Below are 23910 nucleotides of genomic sequence, written 5' to 3'. Positions count from 1 at the left end.
AGGGGATAGAGTTGTCTGTCCCATTGCCGGAGGGTCCTCTCTCACTCAACCGTACGATGACGTCAATGCATGAAATTATATACCAATTGTGACTGGCCCGCCCTGGCTATTTGTGGAAACGAAAAATGCATTCTCTTTATATCATGTGTAGTTTGATATCTTTTATATCATACTATTCGTTTGCAAGTGGGGTAAAGGTGTTAGCTCCCTGTTCTTTGGGAATTCCGCTATAAGAGTTCGACACTAGAGGGAAATGACCACACGGACACAAGGCATTCTCTGCTCACACAAAGGCTTCGCTCTCAAGACAGCCTCACCTGGACGCACCATGGATTCAACTGAACTTCTGAACAAAAAAGCCTTGAATTTATTCATCTTCTTCTGACACCTTATCTCGAGACGTGTGTCTCGGGGCCCCTCTAGGAGGTACATCTAACATATACATTATAGCAGTGAAGAAACCTTTTGATTTGTCTTTGTTGTTTTAGAGATGAAAGGGTTGAAGAACTAATGTCTAACTGCTAATGAGTTCTATGGCTTCAGTGTGAATTACAATAACACATGGACGACATGCTAATGGTTCTTATGAGTTCTGTGTGAAATACGCTAACATCCGGGGAATAATACAAGTCTTACTTTCCAGACGATGCTAATCGCGATTCACACCTCAGCGTTGTAGCACAGACACAACCAGCAAACTAACTCTACAACATGATAGCAAATAATACACAATGAAGTACAATATTTTGCTATTTCGCCCTACTTACACGTTTCCTAACACCCCTTCACATTGATGACGATCTTCGGGCGTACTACGCGATTGAAGGAAGGTCGGCCGATTGTAAAGATCGACAGAATGCACAAAATATTCCCATCATTATTCTCTTTATATCTTGTGTAGTTTGATGTATTTTATATCATACTATTTGTTCCCTAAAACCCCTTCACATTGTTGACGATCTTCGGGCGTACTACGCGATCGAAGGAGGGTCGACCGATTGTAAGATCGACAGAGGGTCGCGCGTATTTTTCTCCTGAAAACTGTCCCTAAAACATAGGCTTGAACGATAGCCTGGAAACACATTTATGATAATGAATGAATGAATGAATGAATGAATGAATGAACGAATGAATGAATGAAGACCTTTATTGTACAGTTTTGCTCAACCGAGCTAAGTACAGGTCACAACAAGTCAATATATATATATATATGCACATAAAAGTATCACAAATCTTGTCTAATGCAGAAGTTCGGCTTCTTCTCGCTTCTTGAAAATTGCGAAAATGTAGGACTGTATGGGTTTAGCTACATGTATGGTTGGTTTGTCAAAACGCATGAGAAATATAAACTTGTCAGCGCTACATGTGTTTAAATTGAGAAAATCTACTTTTTATGTAATTAAATAGAGTATTTCTATCATTGGTATACATATCACAATCAACAGTGAAGTGCACTTCATCTTCTACCGTGTTTGAAGTACAAAATTATTGAACACGGATTACTGCCGAAAATGTCAATTGGCCCCTCGGAGCCTGCATTGGAACGGGGCGGCCGGCAATCAGCAATCCAGCAAACGTGTATTATGAGCCCCAAAAGGCCCCAGAGAGCCTGCTATTGAGGCTAGCAGATTTGTCGTCGCAGACTTTTTGCGCAATGTGAAGAGAGTATAAAGCTGCCCGGCCGGGCACCGGTTTGAAAATGTTACGCAGGCTTTATTAACTAATCTCCAAGCAGATTCCTGAGGGTCTGCATGCTCTTTTCCGTAAGGCGTAGGCAGGCCTTTTAATTTCCCGTAATTCGTAGGGAAGCTTTTTTATTTCACGTAAATATTCGTAGTGAGGATGGAAACTTTACCGTAAAGCGTAGCCAGTGCATTTCACGTAAAGCGTAATCTAGTCAAAAAAATTTACGTAAAACGTAATCTAGCCTAAAAATTACCCGTAAATCGTAGTATGGCCTCCCAAATTTCGTAAGTCGAAGTGTAGTCTACCAGTAAATTTTAGCCCCTCAAAACAAAGGAAATTGCGTTTCAAAGGATCAAGATTTCAAAATTTTGCCGGACCTTCCTTGCGACTCTTTTCACCTTCGGTCAATTGACATGGTAAAAATTGTTTGGGTGGCCTCGCCCTCGAAAACCTTTTTGCTAATAGAAAATTGTCATTGAAGTTAGCTTAGTCTGCGAACAAAATTTGCCCATCAAAATGCAGGAAATATCAGTTTAGAGGGTCAAGATTTCAAAATTTTCATGGTCCTCCCTTGCGCCGCCTCGCGCCTTCGGCGCTCGAAATTCTGAAAATGATGTTGGGAGATGTGACGTGTCAACCGCAAACACCCTTTTTTGCTGATAGAAATTTAATTTAACTTAGCTTTATATAACAGCCAGAAAAAAGTAGGAAATCTTGTTTCAGGGGGTCATTTTCCAGGACTTCTCTTGCGACGCCTCGCCCCTACGGCGCTCGACATGGTCAAAATCTGTTGGGTGGCTTACACTGAACCCCTGGGAATCTTTAATGCCATTTAATTTGGCTTTGTCTACCAGCAAAAATTTCCCCTCAAAATGCAGGAAATAGTGTTTCAGAGAGTCAAAATTTCAAAATCTCCCAGCGGAGCATGCCCCCGCCCCTGTCGAGTGTTACTAGCCTTCCAGAATTTAGCGTAAAACGTTGCCGGCCTTCGGAATTTAACGTAAAAAGTTGTCGACCGTCCTGAATTTAGCGTAAAGCGTTGTCAGGACCCCCCATGCAGACCCTCATTCCTCCGTGGCATTAAAACAGTAACATATTTCGTGCACTGCCCAATGTCGTTCCACTTCAAGTGTTTATCGTTCAAAACTCAGTTCTCAAGGGAATGAAATATCACTTAATGTGTGATACCGTATAATCTCTAGTCTTGCAAACCCAGAAAACGTTTTTGTCCAGCCGCATAAAAGAAATAAACATCTAAAAATTGTACGACAATCGCCCAGTGGATATCACGCATATGGCGTAATTCATGTGTAATAAGATGTTGTGTATACCGTTTCTTTTTCCAAACTGCACGAATGCTACTAACTTGTCCTCTCGTTTTTACCCTGTACGTTTGATTTGCCAACTACTTTGCCAAATCTCTGACGTGGCACAAGAAGATGGAGGGACAGACAATAGGTGACTCTAGTACAATTCTTAAATGTAGATCTCAGTGCAATATAGATGTATTCTCACCCTGCGCTTAACAGGCAAAGCTACAGACTACACATGTTAGTATATGTAGAAGAGCAGATAGTTGTTCACATTTGCTCTGTCCCCACGTTTTATAGCGTTTTGAGCAAATCGGGTTACATTGCAATCGGTTACTAGCGCCACGTAGGCACGTGTGCTTCACAACAGCCCTGGCGGACAGTGACCCCAAACCACGGACATTTCTGCGGAGAGGTACTTGTTACAGTCCTGGACAGCAGACGTTGTGTAGTTACACAGACTACGTAAAAGTTATCTAGTGAATTCTTCCCTCATCCATTCTCTCTACATGCCCTAGCCATCTGAGGACTGCTCTCTGTAGACATCTATCGTTACAATATGATTACTTCCGAAACAGCTGAAATATACCATAAAAGCATAAAATCTAGAGATGTACAACAAATAGTTGACAATAACATTTGAACTTTTTCAAACAAGAAAATGAATAAAGTAGCTAGCTATATCGAGTGGGAGGGGCCAGTTACAGCCCTGGACACCAGGGTTTGTGTTACACAGACTATTCAAAAGTTATCTTGTGAATTCTTCCCTCATCCACATACCCTAGCTATCTGAGGATTGCTCTCTCTATGTTTTATCCAATCTATGTTATACCTACATGTAAGATATCCCCATAAATAAACGGTTAACTTTAGGTCTACAGCATTCGTCTGCGTACCAGTCGGAAGAAACCATTTCGAAGCTGAGGGTTCCGATAGGCGTAGATGATGGGGTTAGAGAAGGTGGACAGCAGAGAGAACATGGTGGCAAACCGCTGCCATGGACCGTCGGTAGTGGTGGAGACTTCGTCCCCCAGCGCGTTGCTTCGGATGAGCACGGCAAAGTACGGAGCCCAGGAAACCACATAGGCAGCCACGATGAGAAGAACCATGGTGGCCGACCTCATCCGAGCTCGGAACTCCGGGGAGATCTGAACTCCATCCCAGGCCAAGGTGACCGATTGCAGTCGGCTCTCTCCAGTAGCTTCCTGGAAGGATATGATAATGTGTCGTAGTCTTTAGCAACCAAGTGGCCATGATAGCTTCGATTGACTACCTGACTCAATTGACTTCCTGATGACCTGCTTTTACTATACAACCAATTCAATCGAAACCATATACCCTTCTGACGACACGATAGATCGTCAGAGAACAAGGCCAATGGCAATGTGGCAAACAAAAGACAGTCCATCATGATTAGCAGTTCAACCAATGATAGAATGGTAATTAAAAATCAACCTATTAGAGAATGATTAAACATCTGTCAAATAATTTGCATTATCATGTTTTTATTTGCATCTCTATGCTACTACAAATTGTTACATAGTTTCTGTGCATAACACTACTTTTCATGTTCATTATTTAATCTGAGAAAAATTGGGATATGATTCTAGAAATATTTTCTAATTTTGTTTTTGTTTTTCTAAATGACCTCGTTTTCGTTCTGTCATGTCCGACGCGTGAAAAACGTGTATTAGTTTAGATATCAGTCTGCCGTTGGCACTACTGGGAAGGATGAACATGCTTTGCAAATAAGGTCATTATAGAACATTCCATGAAAAAGTATTTCACAGATCCTACCGTGGACCTCTGAGCATTCTTGTTTCTGCAGCCTTCAGCCAAACAGGCCTCTGTCGGTACCGCGTCAGGTTGTGAAGCTTTCTTACCCCACGGCCGGTCTGACTTTGGGGTGTCATCCTCGGTGGAGAAGGCGGGTTCCTCCAACTCATCGTCGGCGTCACCGTCTTCTGAGAAGACCGAGGCGTGGCGCGTCTCCGTGATGGGCGGGAGCGCAGTCTCACTGTACTCCATCTCTGAGCGCGTGATGGGGGATACTTTGTTGTGTCGGTTCTGGTGTCGTTTGAGTTCACGCCAGATTCTACAATAAAAAGAACGTATTCGAAACAAATTCCCCAGGGAATACTCAGATGATAATACTACGCATGCGTGTAAATATTCCAGACATGCCTACGAAATTCTGGGAATTTTTGTCAAACGGTCGCACACTATAATATTAGGCTCGCCCCTGAGGCGTCGCCAAAAAACAAACATTCGTTATTATATGTCAAAACAGTGGGTTTACACCGTTAAGTACCACATTGAAGATTGAAACTAATTGTCGTAAAACAAGTGAACGGCTGAAGGTAACGTGGTTATGATTAAGACTCATAACTTACTTGTAATAGCAAAACACCATGGTGATCATGGGCACCAAGATGCACACGTTGATCATGGCTTGTCTGCTCTTGCGAGCCAGGCCAAGGTATCTGGAACAGGTACAGTCAGTCAGGCAACATTCAAAACTAAATACAAACTATAAACATCACATAGAACACATAAATATCAACAGTACAAAGGAGGAAAGTGCGTGTGATAAATACATGTACTATGCTACACTGTATATGTGATGGAAACTAGAAGACATACAGTAGTCAAATCTTGCACAAGGTATATAGCAAATTGCCATTCATTGCTTGTAGATCCAGGTCACTTGTACTGACAAGTTCTATTATTTGACATACATACTTGCAAAAGATGTATGGCGGGTTAAAGTAGTTGTTCCCTCCCTCTAGAAGAGGATGCACCATCGTTACCATGGCGAGGAGAAACGACAGTCCAATAAGGAGAGCGGTTCGCGTTGACGTCATGGTTTCGCTGTACTTCAGGGGGGAACAGATGTACCTACGAAGAGCAAGATATTGTGTTATCGCAGAATGTGGGAACGTGTTAGAAGAACTTTAGAATGACCAGATGTTGTGGATGATCAAGAGGACCATGTTAAATACCTGATTATTTATCACATTTACATAGCTCTGAATAGTATTTTTGGACTGAAAGCGTCGACAAGTAGTGATAACTTGTTTTCGAACTGTTATTTCATTAAGTGTCTATATATCATGTGATAGAGGGGTGCAATCCCTTTTTTTTCTGATACCACTTTTGTGTCTACTAGTGACAAAAATGTGATAGCACCCCTCTATCACATTAATTTACTGCTAAGACGGTAATTCTGATCTAAATAAACTGGTGAAATAATGTGGTACCTTGTTGACAACAATTATCACGTGTAAAAGTAATTAAAACGGTTTTAGACTGAAAAACACAGCTTTCGACTGAAAACCTTTTTGAACTAAAATAATGGAATAGATAGACAGTACCCCTGTAAACTAAAATGCATTGAAGACTTGAATAATGACGGAAAACGACACATGTATATAGAGATGAGCATATTCCCTAGAACTGATTAGCTTACATTTTGAATACAAGGCAAGTGAAGTTGGTATAGTATTGTTAACTCGCAAGTGATTGCTTGCACGGCATGCAGACCAAACATGTAATTAAAAGAAAAGAGCAAGCATACAATTTCCAGCCTCCAGCATTCATAACACTCCTCTATTACTGACTCGTGATTTAATAAATCATGTTATGTCGAATCTAGGCATCTGTATGTAAGGTCGGAATGATGAAACGCCAAGATGCTGATTTAATGAAAATATATAGTATTACGCTTCTCGCATGTTGTCTTCATGGCTAAGACATGAGACTCGGTTAACCATAGACTATGAAAATCCTAGAAATGACACCAATGGGGTAATGAAATATCTGCATGTGCTATTTATAAGATAATACTAGTATTCCACAATCATTTTATTTGGAGAAATCGTAAAGGTGGTATCTCACTGCACATGGGGCATCGGTGCGGCACTGTGGGGTTCATTCACTGCGGCACAAGTACTGCTGTGTTATTTTCGCCGATTTTTCATAATTAGATATTGCGTAACACGTAAAAGTGTGACTTGGAAGACAACAAAATACACAGAACGTAAGAAAATTCGTTCTTTATCTCTGAAATTCGAGTTATCTTACAAATCCCGCAGTGCCGCACCCGTGCCACAAGTGCAGTGAGATACCACCTTATCCGTCGGACAACAGCATTGCGCAACCTCTTCTCAATCCGCACTGCGGTGTCTTTCCTGATCCTTCCCTTCGCTAAGCTTTTCCTGTCCGTTAGATTGTACCTAATTGCGTGCTGCCTTAATGCACTCGACTTTAAATAATCGGTTAACACTTTCTAAGCTTACGGAAGAGAAACTGAATGCACAAGTATTATCAAGACGCCTTTTCAAAAACACGTCTCGAAAATACATACCAATATCTGTCGATGGAAATCGGTGCGATGATGTTGACTGCAAACTGGCCCACCGTCAGGTACACAGTGTCTATGATGACAAAGACACCATCACACGCCAAAGGCTTCCCGTGAAGCAAGAAAATCATAGACGGGGGGACTTTAGAAAGAAGTTGGAAGATGTCGGCCACGGCCAGAGCGCAGAGCAGAGCGTTCCCGGGCGTTCTCAGCTCCTGTACGCAAGAGACGGTGATCAGGAGCGCCATGTTCCCGCAGATCCCCAGAACAGTACAGGCTGCCAGCCAAACCATCTGCAGCTCGCGGTAGGGCGGGTCGGCGTAGTAGAACGGCTCCCAGTCAAAGGCAGTGGAGTTGGCGAGACCGAACGAGTCGTTGGTGCTGTTTGTAGCCATCTCAAACAGACAATAAAACGGACCTAGCCTTTACAGTCTGCAAAAACAAACGCATCGAGCTAGCGGAAAGCAGAACGCAGACGATCTGCTCGGTCTGCTGTACTGTAGACTACACCGGCGTAAATGTCATAATATTGAAATAAGATATTGGATTATCATAATGAGGCATCGGGAAGCCGATTGTTTGTAGATGTGTTAAGGAGTAATCAATTAGTATAAGTCTATTTGAAAGTCTCGTTGGTTTACCCCTATTTTTGGTCATCTCATGTCACTACATGGGATTTAAATAAAACATGCAGAGCCTTCCGGTCTTGATTATAGCCTTATTCGACTTAACATGACACGCAAGGCGGAAGCTCCCTTAAGCCGTTTATTGTTTATCCCGGCTATACATACATCATGTACACGGGGGTCTCCAGAGTAGATAAACAAGTGTGACAGGTGAAAGCTGCTCTGTGTGATACAATTTCTCTCGTAATTTCCCGCTAGTTGCCCGCCCGACCTGCATGCAAAAAAAGTAGTTTTCGGGTTGTTCGCTTCTGTGCTCTATAGACAAAAAGAACAAGGAGATTACAATGTGTCATGACCACAGGAAAAAAAATAATTTTTTAATCTATTTATCTGGGGAGGCTCGAGATTCAGTTGACGTTTCGTCAGTAACAGCTAGGGCGGTATGTTATCAGGCGAGGTGAAGGGGTGTTGCCTAATCTCCAAGCAGATCCTACGATGGCATAAGATAGTATTAAACTGGTCAAGGAGTGGTGTCAGCCAAGAGGGGTCTACCGAAAGTTCGAAAAGGGACGAAAAGGAACGAAAAGGAACGAAAAGAAACGAAATGGAACGAAAGGAAACGAAAAGGAAAGATTCGCACTTTCGGTACTTTCCTTTTCGTTCCTTTTCGCACTTTCGGTACTTTCCTTTTCGTTTCTTTTCGTTCCTATCCGATCATTTAGTTCCTTTTCGTTCCTTTTCACACTTTCGGTACTTTCCTTTTCGTCCCTTTTCGCTCTTTCGGTACTTTCCTTTTCGTTCCTTTTCGTTCCTTTTCATTCCTTTTCGTTCTTTTTCGCTCCTTTTCGCTCCTTTTTGTTCCTTTTCGCTCCTTTTCGTTCATTTTCGCACTTTCGGTACACCGGCCAAGAGGTGTACATTTGCCATGTAGCGAAACACATTCCTAAGCCGGCTTCATTCCTCTACCAGCTTTTGATACTATGCTACCGTAGGATCTGCTTGTAGATTAGTGTTGCCCTCCTGAGTCCGGACAATACATGAGGAACTTAAATCCAATCCGTGGCTCCGCGACATCATTGCGCTAATTAAACAGCATCGTAATAGCACCTGCTTAATTCCCACAGGCTTAACGCAAGGCACAAGGCTTTATTTAGTATGGACTCATGACTATCATTTGAGGAAATCAATATCAGGACAGAACTCTTTGTGCGACAAAAATCATCAACAGCACAGAACCGCCCTGATTCGCATGGAGACAGTATAACGCGTCTACCTGTTGCAATTGCTAAAACAGAATACACAATGTATATGTCCGTCTTACGTAAGCCAAATACGCCAAATAGCAGTTAATTAAGCAACTGGATATACAGTAACATTAGCAACTGCAGCTGCCATCATTGTCATTTCCAGTCTCCGTGCCTGTAAAGTAGTAATATCTAGGTGGCAACAGGACTAGACAGCTGGTAAGTATACAGCTTGCAGCTACATTATCATTAATGCTAAGTACTGCATGCACATTTTTCTAAGTACTGTCGCATGCTACACCTAACCCCACAGGTAAGAATTTGCAAATAAATGCACTTATTACTATTAATATTGCAATATTCAAATACATTGTGTGTGTGTGTGTGTGTGTGTGTGTGTGTGTGTGTGTGTGTGTGTGTGTGTGTGTGAGGGAAGACACAGTGAGTGAATGAGAGCGAGTGAGTGAGCAAGCGGGCGAGTGAGTGACTGAGTGACTGAGAGATTGAGTGAGTGAGACAGACAGAAAGAGAAAGAGGGGGGGTGCTGTTCATCTTTGGAGCATCGCCAGAAGAGTTATTGATCTTGATTTAGATACAGAAAATGATACTAAATGATTCCTCTTAGCAAGGCTGAACAAATCTAATTTCCGTATGACAGGATTAACGTGGTCCCCTACTCAAGTTATATGTCATAAGAAAGAAAGAAAGAAAGAAAGAGAGAGAGAGAGAAAGAAAGAAAAAAGAAACAAAGAAGCTTAAGGATACGCCTCTTTCGTCACCAACACAAGACAAGAGCCACGTTAACAAGACAAGACAAAATATGTCGTGTGTCTGCCAACCTTGGCAACATTGTGTCTTGAGTTTTCTTACAATTTGACGATTGTCGCCACTCTGCCTCAAGCCAACAGGAAACTCGTGCCTTGTTAGCCGTTCCAGATAGTAAAGGATCGCGATAATGTGAACGCCTCGAGGCACACAGACAACTCACTCTGTCGTAAACCGCAAAACGCCTGTCGGTACCAGGCACAGAAGCGGGACGGACAGCACCGACATCTGCTGTATACTGTTAATGCATTAAATTTCGCGGGGATTTAATTTCACAGTAGCGGGAAAAGGGACTTTTCGCGGTGGTTTTAAGTTCGCGGTAACACCATGCACTGTAGTCACTGCAATGCACTGCCATGGAAAATGTTCGCGGTGGTTTTAGATTCGCGGTGAAATGGCCATCGCGAAAACCGCTAACATATAACCACCGCAAACATTTCTGCATTTACAGTATCGCCCAACGTTCTGGAATCTATCTCTAATGTATCGACCTTGCAATGGGAAGAGTGTAGGTCAGTGTACGTAGTAACAGACAGATATCTTTTTTTCGTGCATGTATATACATTTGAATGAATAGGGAATGTTTGACATATTATCAGAACAAACACACACGCAAACATACACACAGACACACACAGGCACACAGACACGCACACACAGGCATCCACATACGCGCGCGCACACACACACACACACACACAGGCACAAACACACACGCGCAAATGGAAAATGAAAATGCTAAGGATATAACTTGACAAGCAAGCTTAAGTATCCAAATGAACATTGCAAAAATTATTTCTAAGATCAACACAGTACTTCGTAATAGTTTGTTCTTCACGATATAATATATTACATCCGGTCATAGTTTATCTGCATGGTAGACGGTCGACCATTCTCCTATAGCAGAGTACCGTCAGTCATTCATTCCTGACTGTTACCAGTTACAATATTCTGATAACCCGTCGACCGTCATTCTCCTACGCAAAGGCGAAACAGAGTCGTCAGAGGCGGACTCCATCTGTTTAAGAGGTCGATGGCATATGGTAGCGTGGTGTTCCTTAAGCTTGATGTTTGGCATTTAAACTGTCTAAGGTTGTCAGCATTATTGAGGTTCGACTATGTGCCTCAGAGCTGTGTGGTGGGGGGAAGTTGGGAAACTCAGAAAGAAGAAGGGATGTGGCCAACTTTAGTCAGATGGTGATTTGATTTTCCACCAATATGTTATAACATCAGCTGTTCACACGGTACAAAAACGAGATGCACACATTCCTCTGACAGCCCTACACCAACTGTAAGATGAATACTTGGCGCCAACCCCGTCTGCTAAAAAAACAAGTACCATTGGCTACGAAAGAGACAACTAACAACTGTCCCTTATCGTAACAAAATCAGAACATCTGTATCACCCAACCCAGATAAGAGGACCTAATGGCATTTTAATCACCATGTCACTCAAATCAGCAGTACAGTATGTGAGACATCCATACCTGTTAAGCATTGTCGTTAAATGTACCTCAACTTCTTACAATTATACTTACGCTTCACATCTCCATGATATCCTAAGCAGACATAAATAAAACTAATTATCATATTAAAAAACTCGGGGTTCCCCAAACAGCTGTCACCTCACCATCTGCTTGGAGCTAATCCCATTAACAAACACATAAAGCACGATGCCTGTACCAATATATCTCAAATATAGGGGTGATTTCTGATATTATTACATCGATTATAACGACAGATACGGCTCCCAAAATCTCATCGATTCGAGCTTTCATCACATCCCATCAACACAACAAGTATGAAACCAATCCATCCCGCCGTTCTTGAGAAATCATCTACACAGACAGAGACACATAACAGAAAATATAACCTCCATTCCATGACATTTCATGGAGGTAATAAGATGTTGTGTATACCGTTTCTTTTTCCAAACTGCACGAATGCTACTAACTTGTCCTCTCGTTTTTACCCTGTACGTTTGATTTGCCAACTACTTTGCCAAATCTCTGACGTGGCACAAGAAGATGGAGTGACAGACAATAGGTGACTCTAGTACAATTCTTAAATGTAGATCTCAGTGCAGTGTAGATGTATTCTCACCCTGCGCTTAACAGGCAAAGCTACAGACCATACATTAGTATATGTAGAAGAGCAGATAGTTGTTCACATTTTGCTCTGTCCCCACGTTTTTATAGCGTTTTGAGCAAATCGGGTTACATTGCAATAAGTTATTAGCGCCACGTAGGCACGTGTGCTTCACAACAGCCCTGGCGGACAGTGACCCCAAACCACGGACATTTCTGCGGAGAGGTACTAGTTACAGTCCTGGACAGCAGACTTTGTGTTACACAGACTACGTAAAAGTTATCTAGTGAATTCTTCCCTCATCCATTCTCTCTACATGCCCTAGCCGTCTGAGGACTGCTCTCTATATGTCTTGTCCTATTGATGTTGTACCTACATGTAAGATTTACCATGAATAAACTGTTAACTTTAGGTCTACAGTATTCGTCTGCGTACCAGTCGGAAGAAACCATTTCGAAGCTGAGGGTTCCGATAGGCGTAGATGATCGGGTTAGAGAAGGTGGATAGCAGAGAGAACATGGTGGCAAACCGCTGCCATGGACCGTCGGTAGCGGTGGAGACTTCGTCCCCCAGCGCGTTGCTGCGGATGAGCACGGCAAAGTACGGAGCCCAGGAAACCACATAGGCAGCCACGATGAGAAGAACCATGGTGGCCGACCTCATCCGAGCTCGGAACTCCGGGGAGATCTGAACTCCATCCCAGGCCAAGGTGACCGATTGCAGTCGGTTCTCTCCAGTAGCTTCCTGGAAGGATATGATAATCAGATTTTGCTTTCATTAATTTGCTAGCAGGTTAATTCTATGATTTTGACTTATTTCTTTATGATCATGTTTAGTTTTGTCTGTTTCAGTTTTTTTTAGTTAGATCATTTGCTGTATCATGATGATCACTGGGTTTCACTTGATTTATTATGGTTTGATGTATGGTCTTCATATTCATTTAATAGCATTATGATTTGTAAATTTTGAAGGGGGTAGAGGTTGTATAAGCCACACGGCTTTTTCTCTCCCCTTGCACGTTCTGTTGTTTTCTTTAATTTGCTGTATTTATGATTGTTTTTAAAGTGCAAAATAAAACCAATCAATCAATCAAATAATGTGTCGTAGTCTTTAGCAACCAAGTGGCCATGATAGCTTCGATTGACTACCTGACTTGATTGACTTCCTGACGACCAGCATTTATTAGACAAGCAATTCAATGGAAACCATATACCCTTCTGACGACACGATAGATCGTCAGAGAACAAGGCCAATGGCAATGTGGCAAACAAAAGACAGTCCATCATGATTAGCAGTTCAACCAATGATAGAATGGTAATTAACAAATCAACCTATTAGAGAATGGTTAAATATCTGTCAAATAATTTGCATTGTCATGTTTTTATTTGCATCTCTATGCTACTACAAATTGTTACATAGTTTCTGTGCATAACACTACTTTTAATGCTCATTATTTAATCTTATTTTTAGAAGAATAGTATGGGAGAAAAATTGGGATATGACTATGAATATTTTCTAAATATTTTTTTTGTTTTCCTAAATGACCTCGTTTTCGTTTTGTCATGTCCGCCGCGTGAAAAACGTGTATTATATTAATAATTAGTTTAGATATCAGTCTGCCGTTGGCACTGCTGGGTAGGATGAACATGCTTTGCAAATAAGGTCATCATGAAACATTCCATTAAAAAGTATGTCACAGATCCTACCGTGGACCTCTGAGCATTCTTGTTGCTGCAGCCTTCAGCCAAACAGGCCTCTGTCGGTACCGCGTCAGGTTGTGAAGCTTTCTTACCCCACGGCCGGTCTGACTTGGGGGTGTCATTCTCGGTGGAGAAGGCGGGTTCCTCCAACTCATCGTCGGCGTCACCGTCTTCTGAGAAGACCGAGGCGTGGCGCGTCTCCGTGATGGGCGGGAGCGCAGTCTCACTGTACTCCATCTCTGAGCGCGTGATGGGGGATACTTTGTTGTGTCGATTCTGATGTCGTTTGAGTTCACGCCAGATTCTACAATAAAAAGAACGTATTCGAAACAAATTCCCCAGGGAATACTCAGATGATAATACTACGCATGCGTGTAAATATTCCAGACATGCCTACGAAATTCTGGGAATTTTTGTCAAACGGTCGCACACTATAATATTAGGCTCGCCCCTGAGGCGTCGCCAAAAAACAAACATTCGTTATTATATGTCAAAACAGTGGGTTTACACCGTTAAGTACCACATTGAAGATTGAAACTAATTGTCGTAAAACAAGTGAACGGCTGAAGGTAACGTGGTTATGATTAAGACTCATAACTTACTTGTAATAGCAAAATAACATGGTGATCATGGGCACCAAGATGCACACGTTGATCATGGCTTGTCTGCTCTTCCGAGCCAGGCCAAGGTATCTGGAACAGGAACGGTCAGTCAGGTATTCAAGGCTAAATACAAACTATAAACATCACATAGAACACATAAATATCAACAGTACAAAGGAGGAAAGTGAGTGTGATAAATACATGTACTATGCTACACTGTATATGTGATGGAAACTAGAAGACATACAGTAGTCAAATCTTGCACAAGGTATATAGCAAATTGCCATTCATTGCATGTGGATCCAGGTCACTTGTACTGACAAGTTCTATTATTTGACATACATACTTGCAGAAGATGTATGGCGGGTTAAAGTAGTTGTTCCCTCCCTCTAGAAGAGGATGCACCATCGTTACCATGGCGAGGAGAAACGACAGTCCAATAAGGAGAGCGGTTCGCGTTGACGTCATTGTTTCGCTGTACTTCAGGGGGGAACAGATGTACCTACGAAGAGCAAGATATTGTGTTATCGCAGAATGTGGGAACGTGTTAGTAGGACTTTAGAATGACCAGATGTTGCGGATGATCAAGAGGACCATGTTAAAGACCTGATTATTTATCACATTTACATAGCTCTGAATAGTATTTTAGGACTGAAAGCGTCGACAAGTAGTCATAACTTGTTTTCGAACTGTTATTTCAATAAGTGTTTATACATCATGTGATAGAGGGGTGCAATCACTTTTTTTCTGATACCACTTTTGTGTCTACTAGTGACAAAAATGTGATAGCACCCCTCTATCACATTAATTTACTGCTAAGAGGGTAATTCTGATCTAAATAAACTGGTGAACTAATGTGGTACCTTGGTGACAACAATTATCACGTGTAAAAGTAATTAAAACGGTTTTCGACTGAAAAATACGGCTTTCGAGGCTGAAAACCTTTTTGAACTAAAATAATGGAATAGATAGACAGTACCCCTGTAAACTAAAATGCATTGAAGACTTGAATAATGACGGAAAACGACACATGTATATAGAGAAGAGCATATTCCCTAGAACTGATTAGCTTACATTTTGAATACAAGGCAAGTGAAGTTGGTATAGTATTGTTAACTCGCAAGTGATTGCTTGCACGGCATGCAGACCAAGCATGTAATCAAAAGAAAAAAGCAAGTATACAATTTCCAGCCTCCAGCATTCATAACACTCCTCTATTACTGACTCGTGATTTAATACATCATGTTATGTCGAATCTAGGCATCTGTAAGGTCGGAATGATGAAACGACAAGATGCTGATTTAATGAAAATATATAGTATTACGCTTCTCGCATGTTGTCTTCATGGCTAAGACATGAGACTCGGTTAACCATAGACTATGAAAATCCTAGAAATGACACCAATGGGGTAATGAAATATCTGCATGTGCTATCTATAAGATAATACTAGTATTCCACAATCATTTTATTTGGAGAAACCGTAAAGGTGGTATCTCACTGCACTTGGGGCATCGGTGCGGCACTGTGGGGTTCATTCGCTGCGGCACAAGTACTGTTGTGTTATTTTCGCCGATTTTTCATAATTAGATATTGCGTAACACGTAAAAGTGTGACTTGGAAGACAACAAATTACACAGAGCGTAAGAAAATTCGTTCTTTATCTCTGAAATTCGAGTGATCTTTCAAATCCCGCCGTGCCGCACCGGTGCCACAAGTGCAGTGAGATACCACCTTAACCGCCAGACAACAGCATGGCGCAACCTCTTCTCAATCCGCACTGCAGTGTCTTTCCTGATCCTTCCCTTTGCTAACCATTTCCTGTCCGTTAGATTGTACCTAATTGCGTGCTGCCGTAATGCACTCGACTTCAAATAATCGGTTAACACTTTCTAAGCTTACGGAAGAGAAACTGAATGCACAAGTATTATCAAGACGCCTTTTCAAAAACACGTCTCGAAAATACATACCAGTATCTGTCGATGGAAATCGGTGCGATGATGTTGACTGCAAACTGGCCCACCGTCAGGTACACAGTGTCTATGATGACAAAGACACCATCACACGCCAAAGGCTTCCCATGAAGCAAGAAGATCATAGACGGGGGGACTTTGGAGAGAAGTTGGAAGATGTCGGCGACGGCCAGAGCGCAGAGCAGGGCGTTCCCGGGCGTTCTCAGCTCCTGTACGCACGAGACGGTGATCAGGAGCGCCATGTTCCCGCAGACCCCCAGAACAGTACAGGCTGCCAGCCAAACCATCTGCAGCTCGCGGTAGGGCGGGTCGGCGTAGTAGAACGGCTCCCAGTCAAAGGCAGTGGAGTTGGCGAGACCGAACGAGTCGTTGGTGCTGTTTGTAGCCATCTCAAACAGACAATAAAACGGACCTAGCCTTTACAGTCTGCAAAAACAAACGCATCGAGCATCATATAACGTCCTTGCATCGAGCTAGCGGAAAGCAGAACGCAGACGATCTGCCCGGTCTACTGTACTGTAGAGTGTAGACTACACCGGCGTAAATGTCATAATATTGAAATGAGGTATTTGATTATTATAATGAGGCATCTGAAAGCCGGTTGTTTGTGTTGTTATTTTTAGATGATAACTGTCTCCTGTCTCCTCACGGCCCCTCCCAACTGATTCTGATGCCAATTAAGGAGTAATTAAGTCTATTTGGATGTCTCGTTGGTTTACCCTCATTTTTTTTGTCATCTCATGTCACTACATGCGATTGAAACAAGACATGCAAAGCCCTCATGCCTTGCATTATCCGACTGTACATGACACGCAAGGCGGAAGCTCCCTAAAGCCGTCTATGGTTTATCCCGGCTATACATACGTCATGTACATCTTCAGAGTGGATAAACAAGTGTGGCAGGTGAAATCTGTTCTGTGTGATACAATCTCTCGCATAATGTGGTGCGTGAAGCCTTCAATTCCTGCTACAAACAGTGCCTCGCCCGACCTACATGCTAAAGAAGTATTTTTCGGGTTCGATACCTTTGTGCTCTTTACACAAAACGAGCTAGGGAATTACACTGTGTCACGACCGCAGGAAAAAAAATTGTTTTTTTTTTAATCTATTCATCTGAGGAAATTCGAGATTCAGTTCACGTTTTGCCAGTAACAGCTAGGGCGGTAGGTAATCAGTCGAGGTGAGGGAGTGTTGCCCTGTTGAGTCCGGGCGACACACGAGGGACTTTAATCCAATCCGTGGCTCCACGACATCATTACGCTAATTAAACAGCATCATTAGCAGCTGCTTAATTCCCACAGGCTAGACTCAACTTATGTTGATGGCATTGCTGCCCCTACGACCGGTGAGGCTATGGGACCGGTGAGGTGAGGTGAGGTGAGGTGAGACTCAAGGCACATTGGTTATTCAGTATGGAGTCAAATTAAGGACAGAACTCTTTGTGCAACAAATATCAACAGTATAAAGAACCGCCCCGATTCGCATGGGGACATTACAGTTCTACCGGTTGCTAGAACATAATTCCAGTTCACTATAATGCCAGAAGCACGCAACAGGCTGTCATACGTCAAATAGCAATTACTTAAGCAACTGGATATGATTCTGGCTGTGACTGCCATCATCGTCATTTCCTGTGCCTCGATCGTTGGGCGGCAACAGGAATAGTACAGCTGACAAGTATCCAAGCTTGCAGCTACATTATCATTATATGTATTATAAGTACTGTGTGGACATTTTACTAAAAGCCCCCGAGTAAGAATTTGCAAAATGCAATATTCATATATATTGAAATTGCAGAACCTTCGCGGGGGTTGGTTTGTCTGCGACATAAGACCCAAAAAACCTTCAGCCATGCAAGGATCGCTTTAAGTGCAATCAGGCTTGTCTGTCTGTTTGAGATGGCTACAAACAGCACCAACGACTCGTTCGGTCTCGACAACTCCACTGCCTTTGATTGGGAGCCGTTCTACTACGCCGACCCGCCCTACCGCGAGCTGCAGATGGTTTGGCTGGCAGTCTGTACTGTTCTGGGGGTCTGCGGGAACATGGCGCTCCTGATCACCGTCTCGTGCGTACAGGAGCTGAGAACGCCCGGGAACGCCCTGCTCTGCGCTCTGGCCGTGGCCGACATCTTCCAACTTGTCACCAAAGTCCCCATGGCCGTGGTGTTCTTGCATGATGGCGAACCGCTGGCCTGTGGCGGCGTCTTCTTCATCATAGACACGGTGTACCTGACCATGGCTCAGTTTTCCATCAACGTCATTGCACCGATTTCCATCGACAGATACTGGTATGTAGTTTTGCTTAACATTTGCTATTTTTGTTAGGAAAACACGTACAATAGAAATGATATATACATGTATATATAGCAATGCATAGCATTGCGTAGTATAATTGGTAATTGTTTACTTAAAAATTAGAAATTATGACGGCACACAATTACGTGCAGTCTGAGGATTGGCGATAGCGAATGGACTGGTTGCGTAAACATGCTGGTACATTTCTTGCACAATTTTGCGCAAAAAAAGGATTTTCAAAAGTTCAAAACCTTGCAGTGAACGTCTAGCAAAAGACCATTTGCGAATACGGAAGATCTACCATCGCTGTTTATTCCTTTCCCATGTGTACCCGAAATTCCCATTCCGTTCAAGTCACATGTCTTCAATTGAAGACAATACATTTGTATTTCAGACATTTCACATTGTATTTGTACATATATATATATATATATATATATATATATATATATATATATATATATATATATATATATTGCTCTCTTTTTACTTTTACATGCAACTGGCAAATCCGTTTGGGCGCGTCATATCAATCCGGGATACCCAGACTGTTTGACTTTCACACATCTGAAAAAGCTTTTAGACAGTGTCTATCAGTGAGTCTTTGATTACATATTCCCTGGCGTGACTTGTAAGACAACTTCTAAGATTCCCTGGCGTGACTTGTAAGACAAGTTCTAAGACTCTGAAATTTCCCTCACGGTGCAGCTGAGGTGTCTGAGGGTCAAGGTCGCGGAATGGGGGATGCTTCCTGTCCAAATCCCCCTTTTATGTTTCCATATTGTGACATGACAGCCTCAAATCACGGGGGTCGACCTTCTTTTACAAAACACCTCCGCAGTTTGAAATACTTAATGGATTTTATGGAAGAGTAAATGGGGAGGAGTGACCGGGTGAGACAGGCGGTAAGGCAAAGGAAGAACTAAGTGCCAAGTGCTAAAGAGGTGTTAAGGGTACGTTAAAGAATATGTCCAGAACAGTATATATTGATACATAGTGAAGCTACGTATACATGTATGCGCATCGGTATATGTGGGAGGCCATCTGTCATTCACTTGCCTATATCGGTATATTGTGCATGTTAATGTGTTCAGTAGGTTGTAGCCTATCCAGTTCATTTCCCTGCATAGATTCTACACTAAAACAACAAATGGGTCCTTCTAGGTACATCTGTGATCCTTTAAAGTACAGCAAAAACATGACGTCACTGCGCACCGCTCTCCTGATTGGTCTGACGCTCCTCCTTGCCATGGTAACGATGGTGCATCCTCTGTTTGAAGGATGGAACAACTACTTCCACCCACCTCTCTTCGTCTGCAAGTATGCCTGTCTTTCCACATTAGTGTCTTTACTTTGATGCCTTATCTTAAGTCACACATGGGGAGAACATACATCTTGCGGCTGTATAGATGGCCTCCTTGGTCAATATTGACCATGGTAGAATCTTAATTGGAGCTTAAGCCCTCCAGCTTCTACTATGAATCCACAGTCCTAATGATAATGTCTTCCTCGGCACATTAAGCGCATTTTAAGCTGACCCAGGAGTCATTTTTCTACGAATGTGCACAACCTGCAATTAAATTTGCACGACATGTGTGCGGATTATATTATATGATATCACATGTTGTGTAACACGGAAACGAAATATTGACACAAGAACAGTTCTGTAGTGGCTTTACATATAATGTCTAAATAACGTTTGCATTTATAATGTAACAATGTTTACTTATGCAGTTATTTTTCATCAAAATGTGCACGTACGATTTGCAGTTTTACCGTGTATCCTTCAGATATCTGGGCACAGCTCGGAAGAGCAGACAGGCCATGGTGAACATTTCTATCGCAGTGACTGTGATCATCATGCTGTACTGCTATTGCAAGTAAGACAGTGTAAAAACTAAGATCTAACTTAGTTTTAACATAACGTGGGTAACTTTTATTCTGAATGTAGTACAAGAAAGCTTAATGTTTGACGTTGTATAATAATGCTTTTATTTATCTTTTTATTTATCTATTCGTTCAGCTGCTTACAAACAACAGGGCTGCCCAACTAGCCGTAGGCTATTGTCAAGGGCTAACCCTGGGAGAGAAGAGTACATACATGCTACAAATACAATCACTGCAATCATTGCTCCTTGGAAAAACCAAGTCGTTAATGGAAAGGTAGCTTATTGAGAACTTCATTTATGCTTCAAAACATCAGTGATAGAAAATGTAATTGTACATGTTAGAGCCCTTTCATGCACCAGTCGTGATACACAATTTTAATGAATGGATTACCATTATGTACATTCACGTGTAGATAGGCAATGTGCAGGTTGTCTGGCACATGACCTATCAATTACATTTATTCATTTATGCTGTTCAGCACGCACAACCAGGGTTGCCCAAATTAGCCCTTGGCTATTGCAAGGACAAGGACAGGAAAGTTGTCAATAACAATATTTGAAGTACATGAAATCTATCACAAATACATGGTATAAGATAGCGTATATAGCATCTACACTTGTATCTACGGCGATATCTATATCGAGAGGTCATTGTCAGTGCATACATACATTATGTAAGGTTGCCCGGACAGTCCCAGTATTGCCTTTTGAAGGAGGCGTGTAGTACGAGTGGCAGTAGACAAGGGTGGTAGAAAGGCTGTTCCAGAGTACCGTTGATCGGTACGCGGTAGAAAAATGCTCTGTGGGCTCTGGCCCGAATGTGCACACAATAATGTGTACACAACAATACAAAGTAGCAAAACGTGTGTGCAGTTGTACAAGTAGATATTTCATTAATTAAATTATTTTACTCATCTTGAGACATTTCCCTTTTGAAGGATCTGGCGTGAGTTAAAACGACGCCAGCACAGCAGGATCAACCCCGAGACCCGGTCGGAGATTGAGTACGGGGAGACCATCGCGGTCCAGCCGACCCGTCTGCCCAGCCCTGAGTCTCGCCACAGCCCGGAGACGTCAGAAGAAGGCCGTGTCCATGACGAGCATTTCTTCTCCCCCTTCTCGCCGGAAGAGACCACCTTCACGTCACCCCATGGCCAGCCGTGCGTCCAGGCTATCTCCTTGTCAGAGGTCGCCTCAGCAGAGGTCACCTTCACCGAACACGGTGACAGACTGGATCAGATTTCTCCAGTAGGATATTTTTTTCCTTGATACATTTCCTTGTAACCTCTTTAGATAACACAGTGTCATTTATGACTGCAACTAGGCTTTTAGCATATTGAAGTTTTGCTTTCTTTTGATATCTCAAATATATCTGATATCTCCAGGGATCTCCTGGACAGCTCCAGGAGCAACCGGTCCCGTTGGCTTGGGTCGGAACCCAGCATGTGATCTCCCCGGAGTTCAAAGCTCGAATGAGAACGGCCACCATGGTTCTTCTCATCGTGGTGGCCTATGTGGTTTCCTGGGCTCCGTACTTCGCTGTCATCATCCGAAGCAACGCGCTGGGGGACGAAGTCTCCACCACCACCGACGGTCCATGGCAGCGGTTCGCCGTGCTGTTCTCTCTGCTGTCCACCTTCTCCAACCCGATCATCTACGCCTATCGGAACCCTCAGCTTCGAGAGGGTTTCTTCGGACTGGTACGCAGACGATCATTGTAGACTTATAGTTTACAGTCTATCAATGAGGAATCTTACATGTAGGTATAACATCGATTGGATAAAACATAGAGAGAGTAATCCTCAGATAGCTAGGGTATGTGGAAAGAATGGATGAGGGAAGAATTCATAAGATAACTTTTAAATAGTCTGTGTAACACAAACCCTGCTGTCCAGGGCTGTAACTGGCCCCTCCCACTCGATATAGCTAGCTACTTTATTCATTGGCTTGTTTGAAAAAGTTCAAATGTTATTGTCAACTATTTGTTGTACATCTCTAGATTTTATGGTATATTTGAGCTGTTTCGGAAGTGATCATTGTAACGTTAGATGTTTTGATTGTAAATACTTTAAAAGGTAGCTAAACGATCTCACCATTGCCAGAAGTGTGGCATATCTTGTGCGTTACTTGTATCTTTGTAATATTACTAAGTAATCAAATTATGTTATACTTCGGTTTCCATGCTAGAAAGAGATGTCTGGAACAGCATTATTCACGGAACCTCGCACATACGATGATGAACTGATCTGAACTGAGTAATCAAGTCAATTGAGTAGAACTTCGTTCTATATTCTGTCAGGAGAAATGTAGAAGTGCTCAATGTAGAAGTAACGTTAGTTGCTCATTTGTCAATATGCTAGCAAAATGACTTTGTATAGTGTTCTTGCCAACAGCGTACTGTACACAAGTGTGTATCTTTGGCTGTGTGTTGACATCTTTGCAGTATATCATTTCATTATATGTATGATGTATTTTACTTGTTTGTCGTCTGCTGTGCCCTTCGATGTACTTAGTATGTAGAATGGCCTATAGTTATTCAACTGCATACTGACATATTACAATCATTGCAATGTAGATAAAACACAGCAGTTACATGAGAAACTACATATAAGTAGGTGTTAACCCATATACATGGAGTAGATTAGTTTCCATGAAATATTGTCAAGTAGTACAAATTGAAGCCTTTGTATCGCATACGATTGCGGTACCATGATATATTCATTATAATCTTCTCAACCTTTAAGTGTAACCGCTATGTAAATTTTCTTCTAGCTGCATTTTCTGCTATTGACTTTCTTGAGGGCGTGCCGCCCTTTGAGTTTTTAGTTAATCTGACCTCTGCTCGAGATCAATTGAACCTTTAATCCTATCTCAAAGTACATCTGTTTGAAGCAGGAAATTGTAAGGATCAAGCAGCACTAGATTACCAGCATCTTAATGTAAAGGTACAAGCCTAATAGCCTTTCAGAGGCCGCGCAGGGACAGTGTTTCTTCTAAATCTTCATTCACTGCATGCGTAAAGAGCAGGGGGTAACGGAAGGTGGAGTTATGAAAAGTAAATGAACACCACGACTGGCTGAGGCATTCATTACTCACAGAAGCATTCAAGCGTGGAAAAAACCCGGGACATGTCGCCAGCGCTAATAGAGGTTTTCTATTTTTGTCACCCTGACAATATTCAGCTTCCTTTGAGTGTTTCTTCGCATGAAAATATTAATTAGGCCTGCCTTAAGCCTACTAGTAATTGCCTCCTGTGTCACGTGTGTGTGTGCAAGTTAATAAGCCATAGGAGGCTACCTCTGTGCGATTA

The 23910-nt window shown here is 42.4% G+C and overlaps 3 protein-coding genes across 3 annotated transcripts; 1 reads left to right on the top strand and 2 right to left on the bottom strand.

The window, feature by feature from the left end:
• Positions 1–3871: 3871 nt before the first annotated feature.
• Positions 3872–7754, bottom strand: LOC118432235 (probable G-protein coupled receptor No18). Its single transcript, XM_035843765.1, has 5 exons — positions 7363–7754; positions 5739–5894; positions 5390–5479; positions 4794–5091; positions 3872–4201 (listed from the first exon to the last, which is right to left on the bottom strand). The coding sequence occupies exons 1-5, from the start codon at positions 7752–7754 to the stop codon at positions 3872–3874; spliced, it is 1266 nt and encodes a 421-aa protein (XP_035699658.1).
• A 4205-nt stretch (positions 7755–11959) lies between these two features.
• On the bottom strand, positions 11960–16931 carry LOC118432481 (octopamine receptor-like). Its single transcript, XM_035844068.1, has 5 exons — positions 16412–16931; positions 14791–14946; positions 14445–14534; positions 13849–14146; positions 11960–12886 (listed from the first exon to the last, which is right to left on the bottom strand). Exons 1-5 carry the CDS (start codon positions 16801–16803, stop codon positions 12557–12559), a joined length of 1266 nt encoding a protein of 421 aa, XP_035699961.1. The 5' UTR covers positions 16804–16931; the 3' UTR covers positions 11960–12556.
• Positions 16932–18162: 1231 nt separating this feature from the next.
• Positions 18163–23181, top strand: LOC118432086 (octopamine receptor-like). The gene is made up of 5 exons (XM_035843600.1): positions 18163–18704; positions 19876–20031; positions 20502–20591; positions 21539–21848; positions 21986–23181. Exons 1-5 carry the CDS (start codon positions 18313–18315, stop codon positions 22319–22321), a joined length of 1284 nt encoding a protein of 427 aa, XP_035699493.1. The 5' UTR covers positions 18163–18312; the 3' UTR covers positions 22322–23181.
• Positions 23182–23910: the final 729 nt, after the last annotated feature.

This window comes from Branchiostoma floridae, chromosome 15 (assembly GCF_000003815.2).
Source record: "Branchiostoma floridae strain S238N-H82 chromosome 15, Bfl_VNyyK, whole genome shotgun sequence".
Taxonomy (NCBI): Eukaryota; Metazoa; Chordata; class Leptocardii; order Amphioxiformes; family Branchiostomatidae; genus Branchiostoma; species Branchiostoma floridae.
The sequence above is the reverse complement of the archived record's forward strand: the minus strand, read 5'-3'. Positions and strand labels throughout refer to the sequence as shown.

Bases quoted from the DNA above. Each gene is read 5' to 3' on its own strand.
- LOC118432235 (XM_035843765.1), bottom strand. From the start codon at position 7,754: ATGGCTACAAACAGCACCAACGACTCGTTCGGTCTCGCCAACTCCACT. The intron at 5,480-5,738 runs GTATGTATGTCA...TACCTGTTCCAG, and splicing joins CCGCCATACATCTTTTGCAA to ATACCTTGGCCTGGCTCGCA. The intron at 5,092-5,389 runs GTAAGTTATGAG...TTTTTATTGTAG, and splicing joins ATGGTGTTTTGCTATTACAA to AATCTGGCGTGAACTCAAAC.
- LOC118432481 (XM_035844068.1), bottom strand. From the start codon at position 16,803: ATGGCTACAAACAGCACCAACGACTCGTTCGGTCTCGCCAACTCCACT. The intron at 14,535-14,790 runs GTATGTATGTCA...TTCCTGTTCCAG, and splicing joins CCGCCATACATCTTCTGCAA to ATACCTTGGCCTGGCTCGGA. The intron at 12,887-13,848 runs GTAGGATCTGTG...ATATCCTTCCAG, and splicing joins AGAATGCTCAGAGGTCCACG to GAAGCTACTGGAGAGAACCG.
- LOC118432086 (XM_035843600.1), top strand. From the start codon at position 18,313: ATGGCTACAAACAGCACCAACGACTCGTTCGGTCTCGACAACTCCACT. The intron at 18,705-19,875 runs GTATGTAGTTTT...GGGTCCTTCTAG, and splicing joins ATTTCCATCGACAGATACTG to GTACATCTGTGATCCTTTAA. The intron at 20,592-21,538 runs GTAAGACAGTGT...TCCCTTTTGAAG, and splicing joins ATGCTGTACTGCTATTGCAA to GATCTGGCGTGAGTTAAAAC.